The sequence below is a fragment of the Palaemon carinicauda genome, chromosome 25 (genome assembly GCF_036898095.1).
Source record: "Palaemon carinicauda isolate YSFRI2023 chromosome 25, ASM3689809v2, whole genome shotgun sequence".
NCBI classification, from domain to species: Eukaryota; Metazoa; Arthropoda; class Malacostraca; order Decapoda; family Palaemonidae; genus Palaemon; species Palaemon carinicauda.
In genome coordinates, this window is record NC_090749.1 from 14038532 (window position 1) to 14066178 (window position 27647).

At 39.7% G+C, this 27647-nt stretch overlaps 1 protein-coding gene across 1 annotated transcript; it reads right to left on the bottom strand.

Moving 5' to 3' along the window:
• Positions 1–4485: 4485 nt before the first annotated feature.
• On the bottom strand, positions 4486–4932 carry LOC137618873 (uncharacterized). Its single transcript, XM_068349077.1, has one exon. The coding sequence runs from the start codon at positions 4930–4932 to the stop codon at positions 4486–4488; it is 447 nt and encodes a 148-aa protein (XP_068205178.1).
• Between the last annotated feature and the right edge of the window lie 22715 nt (positions 4933–27647).

Below are 27647 nucleotides of genomic sequence, written 5' to 3' on the forward strand. Positions count from 1 at the left end.
CATGGGTAGCCAGATCATCTAGACACACTTTCCAACACTAAACAAGCAAAAGTTTTACGACACTATTTGGCAATATCTTACGGAAAAATGACTTGGCAAAAAAATGAAAAAAAATGAAAAAGGGGCACTCGCGGTAAAATGGTCCTCATGGTGATGAACGACATTTTAACTAAAAAAAAAAACATGCACATGGTAGCCAAACAATCCACCAAGACTTTCCACAACTGATAACCTATACAAGTTGCACCATTCTACGACAATTTCATAATACGTAATAACTTTGATAATTATGCAAACTACCTCAGAAGGGTAAACTCGGACGCGAATGACCCCGACGCGTCTCAGAAATCGGGGAAGGAGTACAGCTACAGCAATGCACATCTGGACACTACTAGAGCGTGTAGGGGAGACACCTCCTGCAGGTCGATCACCCACAAATTCAGTCACAGGGGTGAGTCACGTGAGAAAAACCTGTTTTTTTTTGACGCTCGGGGTCGCAAACGACCCACCGTACCTATCCAGGGTTAAAAGAGAGAGAGAGAGAGAGAGAGAGAGAGAGAGAGAGAGAGAGAGAGAGATTATGAACAGCAAATGGTTCTGTTCGCTATTTTTTTTTTTCCGTAGGTTCTGAATGATGCTCCAGGTAAAACCAATTCCAAAGAAAATCCTACAGTCTGGCTGTGGAATACCAAACACAGTTGCTGGAACGTTGGCTTTATTTGGCTTAAAGCTGTGGCAAGGTGTTAGCCAAGCCGGTAAAGTGTTAGAGACTCAATGTTGCTAAGCAAACATACAATCACCAGCAGTCACAGTTACCAATTCATACCACATTTACCCCTACTGAGAAGAATATACTGTACAGTACACATTCACATCCTAATAAAACATGAATTCACTCAGATTTCACACCAATTGCAATAAGTATTCTTACATCACATTTGCATTACAAAGCTCACCTTATTGGCACTACAAATTTCATATTCACATTACAGAACTCATGAGTACTTATTTTATTTGATAACTGGGGTCATCTCCCTTAGATAAAAAATACATTGGTAAAAATGGACCTTATAACTACTAATTCTTAATGTACACATTGACATAAGGACTCTTACTACCCATACTACTCCCACTCATCTAAGACAAAATCTGAGAGATAGCCAAGAGAGTGTCTAGTACGACTTGTTTGTGCGTTGGGGTGCCTCAGAGGTTGGCATTTCTGAAAGTGTTCCTTTCGACAGTGCCTTTCCTGGGGTGGGCGGTTCTGTGGTTTGTTGCGGTTCAGTTGCAAGCTCCCTTCCCTGGACTTGTTTTGTATCCACTCGACTTCTTTCCGTTCTCTGGCTGGGGTCTCCAGGTGGGAGGCGGGGGGGGGGGGGGGGGTGTTCCTTGATTGATGGGAGTCTTACCATTTTCTCGCATGTTGAAGATGTGACACTTCCTTTATCGGACAGGTGTTTGGACTGAATACTTTAGCTGCAGGAGCCAGGTGACGAGTCGACACAGTGAATTCCTTGGTGCGTAAAGCGAGCCCATTGTGGGTGGACATGCAGGAGTCTAACTTCCTTGACCTCTGGTTCGTACTTGGATTTCCTAACAGTTTTCTTTAGAAGAGCTTGCTCCTTTTCTGTCATCGACGTTGGAGCCGTCTGCCTGTATGTTGCTTTCCTGAGGTGCAGGAACATGCGCTCATGTTGTGTTTAGTTCGTAGCGACACAGAGGGGACTTCATGCTGTGTAATGCTTGATCCAATACAGCCTCCCACATTTTTATAGGGAGGGAGAGAGAAGCAAGAGCTAGCCTTAAGGTGCGCTACAAAGTTCCATTGGCTCTCTCGGTCTGGCCATTGCCACGGGGGTTAAACGCAGACAAGTAGCTTATAGCCACTTCACGGTAATGAAGGAACTTTTGGTACTCTGACGACCAGAAAGCAGGTCCCCTGTCTGAATGAATGTACTGGGGCAGGCCCCAAACTGAAAAGAGAGTAGACAAACATTTAATGGCGGTACTCGCTGAGGTAAGACACCTGTTGCAAAAGCGAACGGAAATCTGCTGTACTGGTTGACTATGTTGAGAATGTACCTGTTCTTTGTGGCGGACGGCATCGACCTTTGAAGTCGATAGCCAGACGTTTTAATGGCCTAGTAGCTTTTATCAATGTTCTTGTCTCTTTGGAGAACTTAGGTTTGATCTTTGCACAGCTGTGATATTTACGTTTGACAGTCCAAGCTTCTTCAGTGGTAAAGGGTAAGTTTCTCTGTCTTATGATGTTGGTCATCCTTCTGATTCCTGGATGATACAGGTGCTTGTGAAGCTGAGTCAGCTTGTCTCTTTGAGTACAGGTAAGTGAAGCCACACATCCCGAGGCACGAGAGAGAGCGTCTGCTACTTGGTTCTTTGATCCAGGTCTGTATGTGATGTCGAAGTTGAAACAACTCAGTTCCAGCCTCCACCGCATTATTTTTTCATTCTTGATTTTGCCATGGTTCTTGACGTCAAACATGAAACGCACCAATTGCTAATCAGTTATGAGTCTAAATTTACGTCCAAGCAGAAAGTGTCGCCATTTCTTGATGACTTCTACGATAGCACATGCTTCGCGTTCCACTGCCGATTTTCGTTTCTCCAATTCTGAGAGCGAGCGAAAAAAGGCCACCGGTTTTCCTTCTTGTGTCAATGAGGTTGCAACGGCGTCAGCAGAGGCGTCTGTTACGACTACAACGATAGCTTCGTCATCTATAGCAGCAAGTGAAGCTCGAGATATTTCATTTTTTAGTTCTTCGAGAGCTTGTTCTGCGGAGTTGGCCATCGGGAAAGTTTTCACTTCGACTAAAGGTCGAATTTTCTGGGAGAAGTTCGGTACCTACTTTGCATAGTGGGATAAGGGTCCAAACGTTCTTTTGAGACTAGGGGTACCGTCCGGAGGGTTTATCTCCAGCAGTGGACGCATTCTCTCCGGGTCAGGTAGGACTTGGTGATCATTCACTACATGGCCCATAATTGATATTAATGTTTGAGCATAAACACTTGTCTTGTCATTTATGGTAAGTCCATACTTCAATGCAGTTTCTTGAAAGCGTTTCAGATTTCTGTCGTGTTCTTCACATGTGTAACCGCAGACCGTGATGTCATCTATGTAGGCGAATGTACCCTTTAGTTGCTCCTTACCAATAATTTCGTCGAGAACTTGCTGAAAGCAGGTAGCCCCGTTGATTACTCCGAAAGGCAAACCCGTGAATTCGAACAGCCTTCCATCTGCTTTGAACGCTGTGTATTTCCGATCAGCCATGCTCAATGGTATTTGATGATATGCTGCCTTCAAGTCTATAGAGCTGAAGTAGCGGTAAGTAATAATTTTCTCAATCATCTCGGTGATCCCAGGAACAAGATAAGCAATTAGGTTGGTGAATCTGTTTATGGTTTGAGAGCAATCTATGACCAATCTTTTCTTATCACACTGATCGACGACTACCACTTGAGCTCTCAACGAACTGCGACTCGGTGTGATGATGCCCTCCTCTAGCAGCCTTTTTATTTTTTCTTGATGAACTTGGAGTTCTCTTTGGAATAACTTCTGGATTTCACCTGTACCGGATGACAGTCGACTGACAGATTGTCGAAGATTGCTGGCGCTTCAATTTGAGCCGCAATCAGAGCACAAGGTGACTGGATGCTTAGCTCCAAAGGTGGTAGCGTCCCACCAAAGTCTACGCTGACTTGCTTGTGTAACTGTAGGAAGTCATGTCCCAAAACGACTGGAGCCACGCAATCATCCATCAAGTGCAGACAGAACTCAGGGTATACTCTTCCACTTACGGTTAAATCGTAATTGCAACACTTGTTAAGTTTCATTGTCTGTTTAGCATTAGCCATGGTTATGATGCAGGCTGAAAAACAAGTCACTGAGTTCATAGCCCTAGCTACTTTGTCATCTATTAAGCTTTTAAATGCTAAAGTGTCGACCAGCCCATCCTGAGCCTAGCCTCCGTTCAGTTCTACAGGTAGGACAGGTCTCTAAACACTTCGTAGTGCAGGAGAAGCTGCAGCCACAGTGGCCCGTTATGGAAGCAGTGATGGACTGTGGGAGGTTGTCTGGGATTATTCCAGCTACAAGATTAGTTTTAGTTGATTCACCATTATTATTCCATTGTTTTCTTTGTAACTTGCAGACATGAGCAAAATGACCCACCTTCTGACAGTTGGAACACGAGGCTTTCTTGGCTGGGCAGTGGGCTCTGGGATGTAGGGATCCTCCACAAAAGAAGCACCTCCGACCGCTGACGGCGTCAGCACACTCACTTGGATTCGGCGAGTCACTCATTTCGATCAGAAAACTGTTGGGATCCATTTCGGGTTTTGCCTGTTTATCTATCAATGCTGCCATTGTGGTATTAGTTTCACTTGCATAAGACGCCGAATGCAGTAGAGCCATTTCCAGTGCACAGGCTTGTTTCACAGCTGTGGATAAGTCCAAGGATAAGTTCTCTAACAGTCTTGTCTGATTGCATTATATGCCATACCCATGATATATGAATCTCTGATGGCCAGTTCTTCAGCCTGAGCGGCTGTACAATCAATGAAGCTACATTCCGAGGCCAGACCTTTGAGGCTATCCAAAAAAGTATCTAGAGTCTTGCCACTCTGTTGCTTGCAGGTGGCTATTTTGTATATGGCAAACACCTCACTTTTTTGTTTCACAAATCTAGCCTTCAACAGGCTTATGGCAGTGGCATATGAGGTGGCACTTTTAATTATCTTTAACAGTTTACAAGATATGTGAGCAAGAAGCAAGGCCAACTTATCTTGATTTAAGTCCAGGTTGATGGCCGCACAGAACGCCTCAAAGTTATCATGCCACATAACCGATTTGTCCTCCACATCGGCTAATTCTGGGTCCACGTCAATCGGGCTGGGCCTCAGAAACTTGTGCATGGTGAATATTAAGACAAATAAATTGTGGAATACCAAACACAGTTGCTGGAACGTTGGCTTTATTCGGCTTAAAGTTGTGGCAAGGTGTTGGCCAAGCCGGTACAGTGTTAGAGACTCAATGTTGCCAAGCAAGTATACAAACACCATCAGTCACTATTACCAATTCACACCATACTGGCATGAAAACTTAGATACATAAAAAAGAAATAAGTAGCCTTCATTGGTTATTACAGTCAACAGAAAGGTAAGTATTTACAAGCTTGAATTAATGAGGTAAGTAAATTAACGAGTTACTTAAACACAAATCAGTCAGTTTAAACATCCAATGTTGCATTACCGTTCGGAACAGAAATCAATACATCGACCCCTTTTACTAATCATTGGTATTTTACATAGGTAAAACGCAGATACTAGAGCTCAAGAAAACCTTCAAGGTAGAATTTTCCTGCTAAAAATGCTTGGTTATAGATTTGCTTTTGTTTGTTAAAGGATACCACAAATATTACGTCCCAATACATCTCTTTGCCTATCAAAGTAGGGACTTAATCATTCTCCAAAATGGCCATTGTGCGAGTTTTATGGACGACATGACCAGATGAATTTGTGAAAGTTTACGAATGATTTTACAAAGTTTCAAATCTCATGATTCCATAAATCAATGGTGTCAGATCCAGTTCGAATGACCACTAAAAAATAGAAGTTGAATTGATGTGTGGGAAATGATTCCAGGAAAACCTCCCCGCTCCGATTTCCGAATGCCGGGCTTAGAGATGTAGAGCACCAACACTCACATTTAACAAACCTGAGAGATGTAACCATACACACGTTTCTTAGAGATAAAGTTTTAATCATTTATATCTTGAAGGGCAGCATTGGAATAAGTTTATATTTATTAAGAAATAAATTCACATTAGAGCTGTTAATATAGATGTATCTAACCGACAAGAGTTAAGTGATTCCTTTCGCAATGATGTAAGTCAAAATAAGAGGCGTTAATTTTCCCTCTGGAGTCAACTTGAAGGTTTCAAGACACTGAGAGGAAAGAAAAGAGATTCAGTTATAAAACCAATTGCAAAAAACAAAAGAGAGAATTTACATTTATTTCTAATAGTGAAGCCGATTTGTAGTAACTGATTACATCGATGTAGGCAAGAGGTTTCATTGAAAAAAAATCTTAATAAGGTTTTTCTTATACTTCAAAGTAGATATTATTCCTTACAAGTAGATCAATTGGAGACGCATCATACACAGAAGGAAGAAACCCAATTGTTTCTACAACCTTAAATTACTTGAATTGGAATCAAGCCAAAATATACAAATCCTAGTTAAATCCGCTTCTCTTTAGGATAATCAATAAATCCTAAAGGATTTCGCAATATGGAGGAGGTTTCGGAAGTTATCATCAAGAGATGATCAATTAACCGGGTCCGACTGATTCACGTATATAAGTATCTAAGTAGGTTGCAGACAGTGTTGCCATTTCAGGATGGAGTAATAAGTTGCAAGCTCAATACTTTAAATTTCCTCTTTGATAGAATTTCTTTGAACTATTTTTGTTTAGCTACTTTGTGAATCTTATTTTGACTTACATCATTACAAAAGGAATCACTTAATTCTTGTCGGTTAAAGATGTCTATATTAACAGCTCTGAAGTGAACTTATTTCTTAATAAATATAAACTTATTCCAAAGCTGCCCTTCAAAATATAAATGGTTAAAACTTTATCTCTAAGAAACGTGTATATGGTTACAACTCTCAGGTTTGTTGAATGTGAGAGTGTTGGTGCTCTACATCTCTAAGCCAGGAATTCTGAAATGGGAACGGGGAGGTTTTCCTGGAATCATTTCCTACTCACCAATGCAAATTCTAAATTTTAGTTGTCCTTCGAACTAGATCAGACACCATTGACTTGTGGAATCATGAAATTTTGGATCTTTGTAAATTCATTCGTAGCATTTAGTCAAGTCGTCCATAAAACTCGTACATCGTTCATTTTGGAGAATGATTAAGTCCCTACTTTGATTGGCAAATGTATTAAGAGTAATATTTGTGGCATCCTTTACCGTAAAAAGGCAAATCTATAACCAAGGATTTTTAGCCAGAAAATTCTACCCTGAGGGTGTTCGTGAGCTCTGGTATGTGCGTTTTACCTATGCAAAATACCAATGATTAGTAAAAGGGGTCGATGTGTTTCTATCTGTTCCAAATGGTAATACAGCATTGGATGCTTAAACTGACTGATTTGTGTTTAAGTAACTCCTTAATTTGATTACCTTATTAATTTTAGCTTGTAATTACATTTCTTTATCTATTTATAGGTGTGATTACCTAGAATTGTTAACTGTAACAAGCAATGAATGCCACCTAATTCTTTTGTATGTATTTAATTTTTCATGCTAGACCGTAAGATTTTCTTTGGAATCGGTTTTACCTGGAGCTGCAAGAAAACTGTTGGTACTTGTATAAGCATCATTCAGAACCTACGGATAAAACAAAATAGCAAACAGAACCAATTGCTGTCCATAATTTCCCCTCTCTCTCTCTCTCTCTCTCTCTCTCTCTCTCTCCTCTCTCTCTCTCTCTCTCTCTCTCTCTCTCTCTCTCTCTCTCTCTCTCTCAATCTAACTGAATTGCCAATGTGAATGATGAAGAAAATAATCTATAATTACCATAGTTTTCCACAATTTGCTATCTTTTCTTTCTCCCTCTAAATATAACTGTTTTTATAAAATCTTACAACAGAATAGAAGAGCAGATCTTCCTGTTTCCCCTTAAACATAATTACAAAAGGTACAGAGGTCATTATAGGATAAGAAGGATTAAACATGCAACATTTATTAACATATAAACTTAGTTAAAGGAATGATATAGAATTAGATTTCATTTAGTCCCCCTCGAAATCGGAGACAGAAACGAAAGAAAACTGTGTTGCGAATTCTCCTATTTTCTGCAAAATCTATAGAAAATTGCATAAATTAATCATCATAATAGTCAACGAAAATAATGTTTTCACGTTTGTATTCTATCTTTCAGTTTCCTTACTTATTAAAAACTGATGGAGCAGGAAAAGCTTCCTCCAATCTCAGTGAACAGTTAATATGAAAAGATATTTTATCATCATAATGATATGTTTTCGAATATTTTGGGCTTTTTAACATTTTAAGAGTTCTGTTTTGTGTTTTTAATTATTTTTAATAAATTTAAAGGAAAATCTTTATATTATGTGGAAAATACGGTAAAAATTTACATATATAGTTATAGAAAAAGAAATCAGAATTTTAAAAAGAGGCTGATCAAATTGCTTGGAGTAGACGTTATATGTAACTTGATATAGTATTTCTAATATTATTGAAAACCCTCTTGACTGAAGGGTTGACAAAACGTTAATTTTAAACGCCGTTACTCAATTCACTCGCGCAGTGAGTAAACCTACGTACATGTTAATAAATATATTATCATTCTAGAGTATGTACTCCAAATCAAGGCTGGTAGTACGGTACGGTACGGAATGTTTTTCCGTACTCCGTACCTGACTAAAATACCGTACCGTAATTTCGTACCGTACTTTCAATAATTTTTCCGTACCGTACAGTACGGAAAAAATACCGTACCGTAATTCCGTACCTTTACCGTACTAATATGGCTGCTGCTGCTAATGATATTTGTAGTAATATTTAATACTGTTCCTTTGTTTTTAATACAAGACCAAGAGTATTCACTTTTGAATTCATAAAACATGTTTTGCCATGAAACTATACCGTATATTTAATAGATGAAATATAGTGTATGAAATATTATTGAAAATATTTCCAGGTATTATGACTCTTTGGATAATAATAATAATATTGTTGAAACCATCACTTCCTCTTTTAAGGATTTTATTATGAAAAAAAAAAAATACCATAATCTAACCATTAATAGAACTCTAAAGCATTGCCTGATGTTATCAGGTAATAAAATAAACTAATTTTTTTGTCAACATTTAAAAGTTACGATGTAATAAAATAAAATAAATCTTTTTTTCTCGACATTGATAAACTAAAGTTACGATGTAAGAAAATAAACTAAATTTTTTTTCTCAACATTCATAAACTAAAGTTAAGATGTAATAAAATAAACTAAATCTTTTTTTCTCGACATTGATCAAATAAAGCTTGGAACCTAGGCTATAGGAAAATACCTTCCAATAGCAACTTCTTTTAACCAAACATAATGAGTTCAAATTGATTATGTATTGCATCTTAGAAACATAATGGCATCTATTATATCATCCTTCATGCCTAGTCTTAGTTCATCCAAAATGTATCTCAACCCTGAGAATGTTCGGTCTACAATCACTTGAGTGACAGGAAGTGCAAGGGCTACCTCGGCTATAGCCTTCAAATCTTGGTGTAGATGTTTATTCAACCACGTGAATATATCTTCCCTTTTTTCTATTTGAGTACAGTTATTGAAATGCCTAATTGTTTGTTTTATTTCGGTTAATCGCAAAGCATCATAATCCATTATTTAGCTATCCCGTTTTCGGTTGTTATCAGCAGCAGACAATATTTGGTCAATTATATCTTTTGAGCTCTCTTCATTTCCACTTTGCCTTTCACTCAAGTTCTTTTCTTCATTTATTTTGTTTTTGTGTAAAACCATCCTGAAAATTACTAGAGCTTTGCAATGACATAATTCTCTTCCACAATGCAGGGAGGTGCAGCATTGCAAGATCTTTTTGTGGTTCAACTAATAGGCACTGAAATCTTGGATCAAGATAAATGGCTGCCAGGAATGCTGCATTGTTGAGTAGAGAAAGCTCCCGATTCTTCATGGCAGCAATGAGGTCGGCTGAAAACTCTCTAGATGATTTTGACAGAAGCATTTTACATTTTAACCACTCACAAAATAACATTCCAGCGGTCAGTTTCTCCATTTGTATGGTAACGGTCGCATTGTACACAGGTTTGAGACATAGTAAAAGGTCTTCAATAGTTTGCCAGTCATCTTCAGTTATCAAGAGAGATTCATTGGCAAGTCCTATTTGTCATAAAAAAAGATTTAATTGCCATGACACTCTGTAGCATCTCAAAAGATGAGCCCCATCTTGTTTCGCAATCCAGTTTGGCCAGTGGTTTGTCATTTTTTTCTAAATACTAACCTTATATTCTTTCTATGGGTTTTCTTCACTACTTTGCGCACTTTAGTTAGCAAAGATTTTACAGATTGATTTCCGTTGATCATATCATGCACACATAGCTGTAACGTATGAGCAGCACATCTAATGGAAATAACTCCATCAGCTGCTGTTGTGACATGATTTAATGCCTCTTCCCAGTTTTCTAACTGTTCTGTGTCAGTGGAAGCAACGTAAACAGCACTTGTAGTGGCAGACTGGCAGCAGACACACTCAATAGCTCATAGTTAAGCATAGGGCTTTTCTGGGGGAAGACTCTTCCGAAACACAATATAGGATTATATTTGTGATGCTTCAAACTTTTGTTGGTATTACTTCAAAAATTAGACACAGACGTCACATGTTAATTAAGGAATTAACACATGCATAGTATATTACTAACTGAAATATAAAATACCTTAGTGTTCTACAAGTGAATCTTTTTTTTAGTCCAGTCAATTGCTGGTGTTCAAATATGCATTAACAGTAATTGCGTAGTGATAGATATCCAAGCCGGAGGTAAGGTACGGTACGGAATTTGCTCAGTTTTTTCGTACCTGAACCGTACCGTACCGCACCTTGGTAAAATTACCGTACCGTAATTCTGTACCGTACTTAGAGGCTAAATATCAACCGTACCGTACCGTACTCCGTACCGTACCGTACTCCGTACCGTACCGTACCGTACGCCAGCCTTGCTCCCAATGCAGCTCACTACCTTGCGTAATCTCTGAATGTAAGAACCATTTAGTTTACCCCAAAATACGAAGCACATTTTTCCTACCATTCTTCTCTTCTTCAACACAATGTAGAATGTGTTTTATATATACTATTTTATCAAATAGTAACTTTATGCATTGTAATTGTAAACTAAAGGCTTAATATATCAATTTCTGTGATTTCTGTGATTTCTCTAATCACTTGTGAACGAATGAAATCTTGAAAGTATTTTCAAAAACTTGTCTAGTGAAATATGAAACAAGAATATTAATCTTTTAGCTAATTCATGAATGAAAACACCTTTACAATTTCTCTTTTTACATTTGAATAAAATCAATCATCTATAATTTCATCTCAATGATTTTATCTGCAATTTTCCTCATGCTGTTTTAAAAATGATATAAATTGAAATGTCTTGTTTCGTACTATAGGTTTTGAGATCAAAATCTGTCAAAAATAAATAAAAAACTTCATTTTTCAATTGTCTGGGTCACCAATACTAGGTTGGCTTCCTGTGAGCTATCAGACAAAATTTTCCCACCATCACCAATCCGCAGTTGGCTAGCGTGGTGATGAAAATTGTCCACAACCCAGACATGAATAAGGGCGTGTATGAGGCCTTTGACCAGCAGTGGAGTGGAAACGGTTGCATTATATATATATATAAATATATATATATATATATATATATATATATATATATATATATATATATATATATATATATATATATATATATATATATATATATATATATATATATATATATATATATATATATATATATATCCAATACTGGGTCTTTAGAGTTAAAGTTTTGTGAAAGATTGAAAAAAAAAATCAATCAGACAATGGCTATGTTGAGTAGAATTTGAAAATGAAATTGGCCTGAAATTACAACTAAAAATCAGACTAATACCAGTTAAGTGAGATCGGTGTTACTGTATGGACATGAGTCATGGTATAACAATGAAACAATTTCCAAGAGATTTAGTAGATTTGAGAACAAAGCCTCAGAAGGGTATTGGGGGTTGAATGGAAGGACAGGATTAGAAATAAAACTATAAGAAAGATCACCCAAGTGCCATGCGTGGATAAGATCTTGGTGAGGGGTACATGGAGATGGTTTGGGCATGCTCTTCGCACTCCCAAGATAGATTAGTTCACCAGACTTTCAACTGGGCTCCACAAGGCACTAGAAGAGTTGGAAGACCCAAACCTATATGGCTGAAGACCATGAAGCGTGAAGTAGGAGACAATGAATGGAGAAGTAGGCCTATTGATTTAAAAGTTCAAGATAGAGACGACTGGTGAAATCTAACTGAGGCATTTTGCGTCAATAGGTGTAAGAGGAGGGAATGATGAGGATATATACATATAGGCTACACACACACACACACACACACACACATATATATATATATATATATATATATATATATATATATATATATATATATATATATATATATACATATATATATATATACATATATATATTATTTTTCCTTGTTTCCTTTCCTCACTAGACTATTTTCCCTGTTGGGGCCCCTGGGCTTATAGCATCCTGCTTTTCCAACTAGGGTTATAGCTTTGCAAGTAATAATACATATATATATATATATATATATATATATATATATATATATATATATATATATATGTGTGTGTGTGTGTGTGTTTGTGTGTGTGTGTGTGTGTGTGTGTGTTTGTGTGTGTGTGTATAACTTATTTCCTTCCGGTTTTTCTACAATAAAGGGGTCGTTTGTGTGACAGCATCAGGCATAGTATTATTCTGTAAGAAATTGTATCTTCGATTCTTGGACGCCACTGAGATATTGTAGCTGTTTTATATGTGTATTTGTGTGTGAGTGTCTATATGTCTGTCTTTGTATCTGTATGTTTGTGTTTTCCAAAGCTTTGTTGGAATAGAATTCTTCTTATGCAGAGACGAGACAATTACCAACAGTCTGACGAATGAGTGTCTCTCCACTCAATCAGCTCTGAGTTCTTCTCTCCCTTCCATTCCACTTCAAGTTTTAATGAACTGACGGAGACACAGAAAGGAAAAGGTTTGTGTGTAAAACTATTTGAACAGGAATTTATTGTCCTGAGTTACATAAGAGGAAGAGTAATTCGGTTGATAAAGCCTAAGAAGGACAAGGATAGATCGAATGAAAAGCCTTTAATACTACTATAATACTATAAATGTGATTCTCGTATCACAAGGAAGGATGCTCATATGACACCGTTGGTTGTTTCCTCTCCATCATTCGAAGACAGAAGATTTAAAGACACATTAATCAAGATATGTAGTTGATACTCGAAGGAAAAGACATTATTATCTTTCTTGAAGGTTTATAGCGAGAGGGAAAACATACATATCCTCTCTTAAATGTTTAAAGGCCGTTCATGATTGGCAAAGACAAGGAACAGTGACAATGCCCTAGCGAGTTGGACAATGCCCTGGAGACTGACCTTATATACATATGATTAGTGCCCATACTCAAGCTAAGACCAGGGAGGGCCAGGCAATGGCTACTGATGACTCAACAGGTAGACCTATAGGCTCCCCCAAACACCCCATCCTTAGCTCACAATGATGGTGACTTTGCAGACAATACAAGAAACTACCGAGTTCAAGCAGGTCTCAAATCCCAGTCCAGCAGATCGCTAGGCAGAGACGTTTCCAATAACACAACTGTCATCAGAGTCTGAATAAGCCTTTATGAATTCCATACTTTACCTCTGAGGCCACATAGTTGTGCAGTGTGTAAGGAAGTTTTCCATAGACTAGCGGAAAGTGGTAATCAAACACCACATAGTAAATATGATCCCCGATCTCTCTCTCTCTCTCTCTCTCTCTCTCTCTCTCTCTCTCTCTGGATGTTTATCATGTAGGTGTTGAGAAGAAACCCACATTTCAACAAACTTTTTTATTTATTTGTAGGTCTCTCTCTCTCTCTCTCTCTCTCTCTCTCTCTCTCTCTCTCTCTCTCTCTCTCTCTCTCTCAAACCTATACATACGCACACACATATGGTACCCTCTTTCAGAGTTAATATTCACAGCTTCAAGAATAGTAACTTTTTGGCAACGAAAGTGTCTCGTTATTATTGCTATATCTCTCTTTTTAAAAGAGAACCAGTACAACAACATAATTTATTCGAAGCTAAGACCTAAATAGGAGTCTATTTGTGTCTACTGGGAAATTCTTAGGAAAGAGGATCGCAATTGAATTTCCCCTCCCCCAAATGGATTGACCTTCAAACAATTCGATCTGTTTGTTTTTGGAGTCCAGATGTCCCTCGAAGGAAAGTCAGGCTTATTTCCTTTAGTTTTTCTCAGACATGTCATTGTTATTTTTCCACCATAGCATTATATAAAAGATAACGTATAAGAAATCTTTGAAATTTATATATAAGAGTTTATTTTCCATTGGAAAACCAACAGATAGCCATGTCACTACCACATCCTTACACAATGGCTGTAGAACACTGACTGAGTCGTCGCATAGTTTTGTATCATTTCCTAGAGTCATAGATTATTATTAAAAGGGGACATGAATTTGCTAATATCCCCCTAAAACAATGGGGCGATTAGAATTTTAATTAAAAGGAAATGAGACTGATGCTTTTATTCTGAAAATCATTTAAACCTCCGAAGAAGTAAATCTCAAAATGCTTTGATATTCAAGGACCAATTGAACACAAATTAAGCGTAACCTCAAACCTCGTAAAACGCATTGATTTACAGACAAGGTCATATATGAACATGGAAGCATATATGGTATTTGCTGGAACAATCATGTATAAAGTCATTTCCTCCATAGTTATACATACACACATGAATAAATACAGTTCAAAACAGTTGGTCCTATGACGCAAGCATAAGTATAATTGTTGGTTGATATGAGTTCAATTAAAACAGGAGTAATCATTTCATTACCAAATTATTCCTTGAAATGCCCCGCCCCCCCCCCCACCCTCAATGTCCTTATCACCTAAGATAAAAGCAAAAACAAACACGAAATAAGTATGTATTGTTTCAGAGTTGTAAACCAATGGTCGTTTTGAACTATAACGATATCAACCGGTCAAGGTTTTGGATTATGTCATTGGAAACAAGGGTTTATGAACGAAGGAAAAAACAGAGAGAGAGAGAGAGAGAGAGAGAGAGAGAGAGAGAGAGAGAGAGAGAGAGAGTGAAACCTTTTAGGAAACCTCTCAGGAAACACAATGTATATTATGGTATAACGTTTTTCCCAAGAGATCATCCGTCCTCCCCACCAAAAAAATCCAGTTTATATGTCTGTTCTATTGGTATCAAATAAAATATCTGACCACATACCTTTAATAATAATAATAATAATAATAATAATAATAATAATAATAATACTAATAATAATAGGGTAGTGGGGAATATGGGGAAAGGAAGAGTACCCCTGGATACAATCCAGTTTACAGCTCAAAGGCAGGTACTCGGGATGAGAAAGATTAAAGAAATAAGGAGAAAGAGAAGTACAAGAGAAGAATAAAAGAGAGGGGCAGACCCTCTTGCAATATTAGGGAATTGGTATTATTATTTGCAATCACACATACCTATATGTTGTTGACTTCTGCTGTTATAATTTCTTTATTCCTTTTAACATAAAGATAAAATTTCTATGGTTTAATCACATCAATTTTACTTTTGTTATCTTTAAAAACAGTGTTGACATTGAATGTTTATATTTCGGGCTGTTGCTAATAGTTATTTGTTTATACTTTCATTTCTTTAATGGCATTTCTCTTTCATTGTTTCACCCTTTTTATGATTATTTTAGTTTTTATATTCCATTATCTTCAACTGCTCAATTCTTCTGTGATTTGCAGATTTTTCTATTCAAAAGAACGTAAAAACGGATTTTGAGCGAAGCGAAAAATCTATTTTTGGGTGAGGTAGCCATGTCGTCCTGATGGAAGTTCCTATTAGGTAGCTTTTTATGGTATATTTGACTACAGTGATATTCCCAGAGAATTTTACCTTAAGGTATCCAGAATTCTAACTTCTGGAGCGAATATCCCCAAATAATCTCACAAGGATATCGCATAATATCAGAGGACGTATTCTTGACACGTCACATAGCTATCTTCACCCCGAACAGTATTAACTCTTCGAGGGGGTATAGTGATAAGAATCTGAAACGAGAATGAAAAGAGAGCCGCTCATAAGGCATCTCTCCTATTCCGTTTCCAGTGTGTATCTGATGAAGGCGGTAGCGCCCTCTTTATTCCTTGTAGCGATACACGAGGTGTTACAGATACTGTACTATAGGGAGGGGTCAACAGGCCCTTTTACAATAAAAGGAAGGGCGGGTCCATCAGGACGACATGGCTACCTCACCAAAAAATAGATTTTGAGCGAATTTTTTGGGTTCAGGCCATGTCGTCCTAATGGAAGTTTACCAGAGCATTACTGTATCTGTGGATTCTCAATCAGTTCCGTACTCTCAAGAAAGTATTTTCCTGGTCCGTCTAGACATAGAAACCTATGATGTTACCGTCATACATCATTTCATCTAAGCATGAACTATGTTAGTGCTTCCTGGCCCCTGCAGGGAAGAGTCGTACTAGACTCTGGAAAAAGTCTCGAGGAGTACATAAAAATTTATGGATGACAAAATGACAAGCTTGTATAGTGGTCTCGCCCTATACAATATAAAGCAAAGTTTGTATAAGAGTCACCAATGTCAGTATGAATTTGTGACACCTTCCCCAATGTGACTACTCTTATAAACTATTGGATAATGGTTGTATCCGCAAAAGAACAAATTTGGCCTCTTTGCCACCAACCCGTTAGGGTACCCCGTCAACCCTTCCAAGGAAGGGTTAGAGTGAGTGGACTTTTGCTTGAATCAGGAAACAGTCTTGAAAGACATATCATGATAAAAATATCCATATTTTAATCTTAATGCTCAGTACATTTCTAATAAAATCAGTGTGGGTGAATAAGACTATGAACTAGTTTATTAAAATTTAATAAACGTACATATCAGACCAACATTTATAAAATTTATAAAATGTGGATGATAGGTGTTAAAGCATAAAGAAAAACAGTCCACAGGAAATATTGTTTCATCTACTAGGAAACAGATTTGCCACTTCAATTGAATTATTAATAATAATGATATAGTCTGCATACTGTTTATATACACTAGCGTAAAAAACGCTTGGCACAAGTGTCCGTATTATGCTATAGATTACCGACGTCAATGGAACAGTTCGTAAGGACACTTTCGTGGCCTATCGCACAGCGTGTAGTAACAGACAGGGACTACACGCTCACCCTCTTAATTAATCGTCCCAAATTAATTACACTGTTCCTCGAAGACTTAAAACAGAAGGTTAAGGAATTCTACCTGCTGCTACCACAGATCTCATAAGTTGCTCCACTTGCTTCGCATAGTGTATAAAGAACGCCTTGGATGACTACCAGCCGGTGTTCAAACAAGGATGTTCAAAGTCCTTATAATTAAAGAAATTTTATGGAAGAGGCAACTTTCCTCGGATCATGAATAACTGGTGTACTGTCTGGATCCGTTCTGCGAATAACACTGGTGAATTTCGCCCATAGTTATAGATAACTTTGAACCCAGGATTTCTCTTCTGAACAGCTGTCCTCCCATAAAGTCTGAAGTTCTATGAAGATAGACCTTTAGACACTCCACTGGACATAGAGATGCATCTTCTCTCAGAGGGCAGATTCTCTAGGGACCCCACCTGTTGGTGGGTAGCTTTTTCCTGGTAAGAAACGTTAGATCTGGAAATAGATTCAGTTCTCCCTCCAAGAACTGGATGTGGCCTTCCTCTCTAGAGAGAGCCACTATTTCACTAACTCTGGCCCCCAAAGCGAGTACTTACAGAAATATGACTTAAATTCAAAACCTTCTAAGCACATTCCTCATTGTTTATTATTTATACACAATGAGAAAACATATCTAATGACCAAGCAAAGGGTCTTTGCAAGCGCTGAAGGGCTAGTTCATTAAGAACGTCATTAGAAAGGTCGACCTGTAAGGCATATGGTATCTGACTTGTCAAGGCAGGCTTGAACAATAGAATCGTGTTGTGTGCTAAACCTTGCTCATGAAGGTGAATGAAGAATGATAAATAGGAATCACTCAGGATTTCTTTCGGTTTCTTCGCCTTGACAAAGGATAGCTATTTCTTCCCTGAAGCCTCATAATGTCTTCTGGTTTCCTCCAAATGTCTAAACTGACTTTTAAACACCGAATCTTTTTCTCATCGTTAAGGAGAGAAAATCATGAAATGTAGGTTCCACGTTTTCTGTGATGGGGCGAAGACAGTCGACTTCTGTACTCCCTGAGACAGGGATGGATCCGGTAGCAGTACGAATTTTAGTTGTAGTTCCAATGCCAGAGTGAACTACACGCTATTTGGCCACTTGTAGGCCACTATTGCTGCTTTCCCTTTGAAGGATCTCAGCTTATCGAGGACCTTCAAAAGGAGGTTGTGCGAAGGGAACAGATAGATACTGGACCATATGTTCCAGTCCAGGGACATAGCGTCCATTGCCTCCGCTAACGGATCCTCGTAAGGGGACACGTAACGATCTATTTTCTTGTTGTCTTTCATCGCAAAGAGGTCTATCTGCAGCTCTGGGACTTGACTCGAGATGAAGGAGAAGGATCCTGCGTCAAGGGACCATTCTGACTCTATAGGTGTAAACCTAGATAGAGTGTCCGCTGTCAGATTGTGGACTGATGACAAGTGCTATTTCTTCCTTTCCACCCAACGGAATATGGCCAACATCACTTGGTTGATTTGAGGTGACCTCGACCCTTGTCGATTCAGGCATCTCACTACCACCTCGCTGTCTAGAACCAGTCTTATGTGGGTCGAGTGGCGAGGAGAAACTTTCTTCAGTGTCAGAAGTACTTCCATGGCTTCTAGAAATTTGATGTGAAATGACTTGAAAAGATTGGACCAAGCTCCTTGGACTCTCATCTGATGAGAGTGGCCTCCCCAGCCTTCCTTTGAAGCTTCTGTGTGGATAGTTACTGACGGGGGAGGAGGTTGAAGAAGTATTGATTTCTTCAATTGCCAGGCACTGGACCACGGCTTGAGAAGCGTTTGCAGGCGAGTCGGTAGTGGTCTTATTAGATCTCTCCGCGCGTTTGATGCATATTTTCTCCAGACTCCTATTGCATCCTTAAGCTGTGCTCTTAGCACTGGATCTGTTATCGAAGTAAACTGTAGAGAGCCCAGCACTCTCTCCTGTTCGCGTCTTAATATCCGATTGGATTTCAATAGTCTCTTGACAGATCCTGCTATTTCTTTCCTCTTCTTACTAGGAATGGAAAGCTAATGTGACCCCAAATCCCAGTGGATTCCCAACCACGGAAATTTTTGAGCTGGAGAAAGACGAGACTTTTTGATGTTGATCTTGAATCCCAGATGTTCCAGGAACTGGATCACTATCTTAAAAGCTTGCATGCATTCTGTCCTGGATGCCGCCTAAACCAGCCAGTCGTCCAAGTAGGCTACTACTTGGACCCCCTTTAGGCGTAATTGATGGACGGCTGCGCTTGCAAGCTTCGTGAAAATCCTTGGGGCTATGTTTAGCCCGAAAGGCATGGCTCTGAGGGCGTAAAGCTTTCTATGTAGCTTGAAGCCTAGGTAGGAGGAGAGGTGACGATTAATTGGAACGTGCCAATAAGCGTCAGACAAGTCTATAGAGACAGTATATGCCCTTCTGGGCAGTAGGGTCCTTACGTGCTGAAGCGTGAGCATTCTGAACTTGTAGTTCACTATGAACTTGTTGAGTGGTTACAAGTCTAGAATAGCTCTGAGTTTTTCTGAGTCCTTCTTTGGAACACAAAACAGCCTTCCTTGGAATGTTATGGACTTAACTTTCCGGATTACTCTTTTATCTAAGAGTTCTCGGACGTATTCTTCCAGAACGGGGGATGAGTGTTGGAAGAATTGAGGAAATTGAGGTGGAGGACTGCTCCAGCTCCAACCTAGTTCATTTTTAATTAGGCTCTGGGCCCAGGGATCGAAGGTCCAGCGATCCCTAAATATCTGTAGTCTCCCTCTTACTGGAAGTATCTTACTTCTGCTGTTGTGGACCTGAGGCCTTGCCTCCTTGACCGCATCCTCCCCTGTATCCCCTTCCTCTTGAAGGGCGTCTAGAAGAACCTCTGGCTGTTCCTCTAGCTCTCGAACGAAAGGAAGAAGTCTGCCTTTCGAAGGCTGGGTTAAAAACTGGTGACTGTGTCGCCACTTGTTGAGGTACCAGCTGGTACGTGGTTGGAGGTTGTGCCACTATCTAAGGCACCGCAGTCACAGGAAGTTGTTGTTGTTGCTGTCGGTAGGGTTTAGCTGGACGAGAGGATGGCCTAGGCCTTTTTGTCTTCCTCTTGGGTTGGGGACCCTTATCCGGAGAAGACTTTCTCTTGAGATCTAAGCCCCACTTTTTGAGAAGGTTCCTATTCTCTGTGGTGGCCTTGTCTACTACCTCTTTAACCACTTCATTGGGAAAGAGGTCTTTACCCCAAATACGATAGGAGATCAGTTTCCTCGGTTCGTGCCTCACCGCAGCTGAGGCGAACACGAACTCTCTACAGGCTCTCCTAGCTTTAATAAAGCTATAGAGATCCTTCGTAACTGTGGTCAGATGGGTTCTGGCAGCAACCATGAACATGTCCTGTATCTTGGGGTCACTTGCCCTCGTTTCTAGTGTCGTTTGCAACGACATCGATGCTGCAAGTCTTTCCTTTGTCTCTTGCTCTCTACGCAAGAGAACCTCCGACAGTTTTGGAAGTGCCTCACCGAACTGGCGTTCAGCATTATCAGCTTCCAGCTTCCCGACTGAGAAGGTAAGGTGTACGTCCTTCCAGTCTTCTTGGTCCAAGGGCAAGGTCAGAGATAACGGCTTGCACTCCTCCAAGGAGGGGCATGGTTTCCCTGCCTCCACTACCTTTAAGGCTGCCTTATATCCCTTTTCCAAGAAAGAAAAGGCTCTGGTAGGAGAGGCCACAAAGGAGAGAAGCTTCTTACTCAAGGCGGGCACCTTTGAGTTAGTGAAGCCCCTATCTTTCATCAAGCTCGCTAGTAACGTCTGAGCTTTACTATGGTCAAAAACTATGACCTCCTACGGCTCCGTGTCCTCCTTTGAGGCTGGCTTCTTCCTAAGACGGACATAGAAGTCTGGATAAGAATCTTTGTTGGGCCAAAATTCCACATATTCCAGGGGAATTGCTCCCAATTTTTCGGAGATCACGATCTTCCCGGTTGTCATTGGCATGTGTTTGGCATACCTCCAAGGATTCGTATCCGAGCACAAAGGAAGATCCTTCACGCTGAGCTGCTTCTGGGGCTCACGTGATGCTGCAAGTCTATGTATCTCCAGTTTCATTGCAGCTTCCTTCTCATCATTCTTCCTTTGAATTTGTTGGATCATCTCAACAATGGAAGAAAGAGTACTTCCCAGTTCATCTGGGATAGCAGACGATGTAGACGGAATAGGTTCTGGGCCCGGAACCGATGTAACCGACACTTCATCGATTTCTTCCTCTTCTACTTGAGGAGCCTGGAAAAGCCCCTCCTCCTGACCTTCTCCTAGAAGATCCTTCTCAGTAGAATCCGACACCTCCGACATCCTATCGTCCAATTGGATGTCTTGAAGGGCGGCTGAGACTTCAGAATCTACCGGATTCTGGGTAGTTGGTATCTCCACCTGAGGCTGGGGGATGATTGCATCAGCCGATGCTTTAGGGAAAAGGTAGGCCCTCATCTTCCCATTTGGAAGGTAGGGACCTGGGGTGTTTTTGTGAAAACCCCTCACCCAGGATCGTAACGTTTCCCTGGCAGCATCCCTTGACTCCGTTAACTTAGGGTCGTCATAAGCCTCGGTAATCAGGTTAGAACAAACTGTACAAACCTGAGGGTCCCAATAGTGGAGATCACCTCTTGAGGCTGCACATGCTGCGTGCCTCCTGCAATATTGATGTCCACAGAAGTTCTTTCTACGGACATTACAGAACACACTCCCGCACTTCGGATGGTCCTCCTGTAAAGAGAAGAAAAATCCATGAGTATCAAGTGAAGGCTTTCACTTATATTGGGACATTTAGCTTATATAGAAAAGCTATGAAAGAAAGAAGGAAAGACACATACTTGTATTTCCTGTCCAGTCAATTGCTGAAACCTCCCGAGATATCAAAACTAAGGTTAATTCTATTCTAGAATACCTTATGTAATTTCCTAAACAGAAATTTAAGGTGTAGTTCACACCTTGAGATAAAGTTTTAATATACGGGATAGAAAGAATACAGAAAGAACTTACTTTCTATATATTGTACAGTCTCAACAAAAGGCTGTACAATATAACATTAAGTATGATGAAGAACTTTAGTGTTATCACAAGCTCTGTACAGCAGTTTCTGCTAATGCAGTGTGTACTACACTACAAATACAGCAACTACTGTACATCGCATGCTGTTGTGCCAGCCAGCACGCGCCGGTACGTGCCGGCGTGCGCCTGCACATGCCGGCCGGCATCTACCCCTGTATAGTTCAAAGATATACTATCTTTAATTAATAGGCAGCAGCCCACTGATTCGTGACTGTGTGCCGGCCGCAATCATTGCCAGCCGACGGCTGAAAACACTAATACCCGGCTACCGGCTGCTAATCGTAGTGACCAGCAGATTCGGGCTGCGTTTCCACTGCCGGCAGGCGAAGGTAATAAAACCCATGCCCGCTGACAGTAGCTAAGAACCAGAGAACCTCCACCTGCAAACAGCCGGGTTAGGGGTGCAACACAATAGTCAGAGAAACAGTATGGATGTAAGGTTATAAGGCGGCATTGCCATACGACCTTCCATCCAGAAAGAGTGAACTTATGGAAGGGAAGAATGTAGCATTCAGGCTTCCAAAGAATCCATAGCCAGCCGGGCTCTACCGGCAGACATGCAAGGGAGACCAAGGGAGGTCTGGGGTTCACTCTGGAAAGAATAAAGGGTCTCTGCCGGCCAACACGTAGTGCCAGCCGGCAGAGAGCTGAGCCTGTCCTCCATCCTAACCTATAATAGGTATGGAGTAGGACTGCGGCCAAAAGAAAATAAAAGAAAGAGAGGTGGGGAAGGGATAAGGGTTCTATAGACTTCGTTCTAGCAGGAGACACACTCAGCCGTTAGGGAAGCTCATCCTAACCAAGAGTTGTCTATTAGGGAGGAAGACATGCAATACTTGCTAACCTCCTCCCAACCAGAACAAAGTTAGGTGAAGTTATTTTGCCGGGCAACAGAGAAAACTCATTCTCCAGCCCGAGAAAAACAACACAGGACAGTCTTCTAGGCCACTAGAGGAAGGAATCATCTCTTACAGAATCCTTCCAACATGGGCTAGGGAAGCAAAGCTTCCTGTGTCTGCTCCTAACCTAGCAGAGGAGACTCATTCTCTATGCTAGGAAGAAGCAGACCACAGACTAGAAACTCTGATGTCCTGTCCTAACCCAAAAAACCAGTCACTCTGGTTATCAGGTCAGGACAGACATATCCTAGAATAGTTATACCTGAATTATTATACAGATAGAACCACTAGGATTAAGCCGAAGGCTTACAGATGGAGAGAGGGATTGAACTTAGTCTCCAGAGGAGAAAAGAGCAATCCGGGATAAGCGAAAGTATACTACTGTACCTAGAATACTAGACTAGGTAAGATGAGAATCGATTACCTAAATCACCGAAACTCTCTCATATACAATCTTGGAAAAAACCTTCAACAATATCTTACATGTATAAAATATTTGCCTATAGCTTCAATAATATAACACTCAGAAAAACTTATATCATGCATGAAAGTACTAGTGCCAGACGTCTCTAGGCTACGAAGCCTCGCGAAAGGCAAGATCGGTACCTCGACTCGTGTCGAAATCACCGAACTAAAAACAGACGGTATAATATAAGCATTCCAAGAGGAGCTAAATAGCTAAATTATTAAAGTGTAACAAACCGGGAATGTCGCTCCAGCTAACTAAATGACCCATAAGAGCGAGCGATAGCATCCAGGATGCCTCCGGTAGGCAACAGATCTTGTTTACGTTAAAATCACTTTTGATTTAATTCAAAACGACAAGAGCTTACATTTATACATAGTAAAGATAATACTCAACTTCCTAGAGGCAGAAGAGGCCGATGAAGTCATCAAAATGTTAATTTAAATCCAAAATAACGAGAGAACACAAGGGAAAACACCGAGTAGTAGAGCTACACGAAAAGGAATAAAGAGGGCGCTACCGCCTTCATCAGATACACACTGGAAACGGAATAGGAGAGATGCCTTATGAGCGGCTCTCTTTTCATTCTCGTTACAGATTCACTATACCCCCTAGAAGCGTTAATACTGTTCGGGGTGAAGATAGCTATGTGACGTGTCAAGAATACGTCCTCTGTTATGATGCGATATCCCTGTGAGATTATTTAGGGATATTCGCTCCAGGACTTAGAATTCTGGATACCTTAAGGTAAAATTCTCTGTGAATATCACTGTAGTCAAATATACCATAAAAAGCTACCTAATAGGAATTTCCATCAGGACGACATGGCCTGAGCCCAGAAATCATATATATTTGATGATTCTAACAGCCCACAGTACCAGAGATGTTATTTTCTCGTTAGGGTCATGGTGGTCTATTGAAAACGTCCCTGCCTGGCAATCCACTAGACTAGGGTTTGAGTCCCGCTTGTACAAACCGTGTGTCACACGATCGTATATAGTAACGACTTTATATATATATATATATATATATATATATATATATATATATATATATATATATATATTATGCGTGGTATCTTCGCTCTCCCCTCGCACTGACAGGGACCTGAATAAACATGTCTGTTTTGCTCACCGTTAACTGTTAACAGAACCGGTTGTCAGTTGAACAGGAAACAGCTTGTTATATGTCATGGCGTTCTTGCCCAAAATTGATGTATATATAAGCCGATGTTCTGTAATAAAGTTACTCAGTTGCTTTCTTCCTGCTTTTGAGTCACAACCTTCTCTCGGCCGGTCACCCGCTAAACCTCAATAAATTCTTGTAGTGTCCTCAACCTCATCATCCTTGTGAGCTAAGGATGGGTGCTTTTGGGGAGCCTGCTGAGTCCTTAGCAGCAATATCCAGGCCCTCCCTGGTCCCAGCTTGGCTAGAGAGGGGACTTGGGCAGTGATCATAATGTATATATGGTCAATCTCAAGATCATTGTTATTCAAACAAGGGCAATGTCACTGTCCCTTGTCTCTGCCATTCATGAACGGCCTTTAAACCCTAAAGTAAAAGGAGTAGAAATCATTAATGTCGTTGGCATCAGGAGAGGCTAACCTCACTAATGAGTCTACATCCCTTTAATGGGTGTCCCTCGTCCTTAAATCCATTGCATCAGCTTTCTAGAGAAACATTTTGAAAGCAGTATCACTTACTGATATAAGACTTTCAGTGTGAACGATGCTATGTTTTATATGATATATTGATACTGACATTTACACCCAGATATTATCATGTGTGTTTTCTATAAGTTGCGATGAAAATATTAAATGGGTTTATAATTCCAAAAGACATAATTACAGGAATACTTGTTTTGTCTCTATAACTAAACAAGAGCCATACCTATTTTATTCACGACAAATATCCCATAGACAATCACATGCACATGCAATGAAGGCTAGATTCAGAAAGAGTCACAATCACAGACGTTGATGATATTTCTTGTAACGAGAACTGCAGAGTCTTCCTCTTGGCTTCTTTTATCAATCTCGGTTTTTATTGTTTTCGTTTTGCAATTTATTCTTTGAATGTTTCTACGAACCACAAAACAAGTAGGCAGAGAGAGAGAGAGAGAGAGAGAGAGAGAGAGAGAGAGAGAGAGAGAGAGAGAGAGCTAATTACCTTTACTTTATTTTGAAAAAGAGAGGCTTCAGAAAATGAATGTATTCTATCTGCACAGAGGATGAGGTTGCAAACTCCCCCCCCCCCCCACCTCACCCAACATACCTTCATTGCCGCTTTCCCAAAATGAAAAGAATTTAGTCATCATCAGTTTTTTTCTGTTTATTTCCTTCATCAATAAGAATCTCTCAGAAAATTGATGTTAAACTTGTAAACACGTAACAGTTCATTTGTTGCTTTTTGATTTAGAGTCGTGTATACGTGGAGGACTGTAAGCAGAAGATTGGTTGATAACAACCTCACCACCCCCACCACCAGTCACACAATAACCCACACGAAGTATCAGATTAAGCTTATGCGAAATAATCTCACTCTAAAGCAGCAACCCGCCCCCCCCCCCTCTCTCTCTCTCTCTCTCTCTCTCTCTCTCTCTCTCTCTCTCTCTCTCTCTCTCTCTCTCTCTCTCTTTGAAGTGAAGCGTAAAGTTTGAGAGCAAATGAAAGAAACGACTGTTATAATAATGTCTATACCTCTCTGTTTTATGTATACATTATAAAACCAATATATGATACACCCGTTAATACATCAACGAATATGTACTTGTATACATATGCATCTATAAAATAAAAGAATTGATACATGGATGCATCAACTGAAGTTGAGTGCATTCAATCGTTGGACTTGGAAAGTTGTTGTTGTTAAGAAAGAGATTGTTGACGTTTTCTTCGGGTGACTTGCAACGAACTTTGACATCTCTAGAGAGAGAGAGAGAGAGAGAGAGAGAGAGAGAGAGAGAGAGAGAGAGAGAGAGAGAGTGCATGAGATGAAGTAGGCTCTATTAACGCATTCATACTTAGAGACTATCATTTTCTTATCATGAAATATTTTCAGATCTTTAATTAAAGATATTTGATGTATTTTCATAGGTTTCATCTGGACAAATTTGACTTCTGTCGTAAGTTTGTATTAGGTAGGATAGAAAAGGACTAGTTCACTGACTGAAGATAGATTAAGATCTTTTTTTATTAAAATAAGTAAGAATTTTTTGGTTTGTATAATAGGAGAAGGAAAGAGAGTTTGATCAAATCAAACCTCTCTCTCTCTCTCTCTCTCTCTCTCTCTCTCTCTCTCTCTCTCTCTCTCTCTCTCTCTCTCTCCCAACGTAGTTCCTTTTTCATTCATACCCATGTGTTTTGAGATGCATATTACTGAATGGTTCTAAAAGCACTATTAAACATAAAAAGTGTTTCAAGGGAACTTCGCTCAAAAACTGTTCGAAGGCAATTTGCCTCGACACTCGAAACTTGAGGGAGTCAGAAGGACAGTTGTAGTTAGCGAAGAGTCATCTTTCACAAACTTTGATTTGCAGAAACACAAGAAACAATATAGATATGAAATTGTGTTTGTTTCTGCATTGTGGTTTATTCCTGTGCTTCGTGTTTTTGTTGTTTTTGTAGTTGTTGTTGTTCATGCACCTAAATCATAATTAAAGAAAATAAAAGATGTGGGAGAAGGTAGAGACTATGAGGACCACATCTGTCCGATGATAGGATAAAGGCGCTCTTAATGAGCTGGGCTGGGCGATGGTGAAACTGAACTATGTGTTTATTACCTGAAGCCGAATAGTATTAGTCTTTACATGTATGCTCCTCGCCTCTGGAAAGAGAGCAGGCTATAGTCAGTGATTTTATTCATTCTAATCTTAATAAAAAAAACCTCTCTCTCTCTCTCTCTCTCTCTCTCTCTCTCTCTCTCTCTCTCTCTCTCTCTCTCTCTTTTCTTTTTCATCAAGGTAAAACATCATATGTTACCGTCTTATTTAAATATTAAAGTAATTTATTTGAAGGTGCATAAATAATGAATGAAATTACTTAAACCTTGGAC

What these genes read in the sequence shown, in the direction of transcription:
- LOC137618873 (XM_068349077.1), bottom strand. Translation starts at nt 4,932, where the DNA reads ATGCACAAGTTTCTGAGGCCCAGCCCGATTGACGTGGACCCAGAATTA.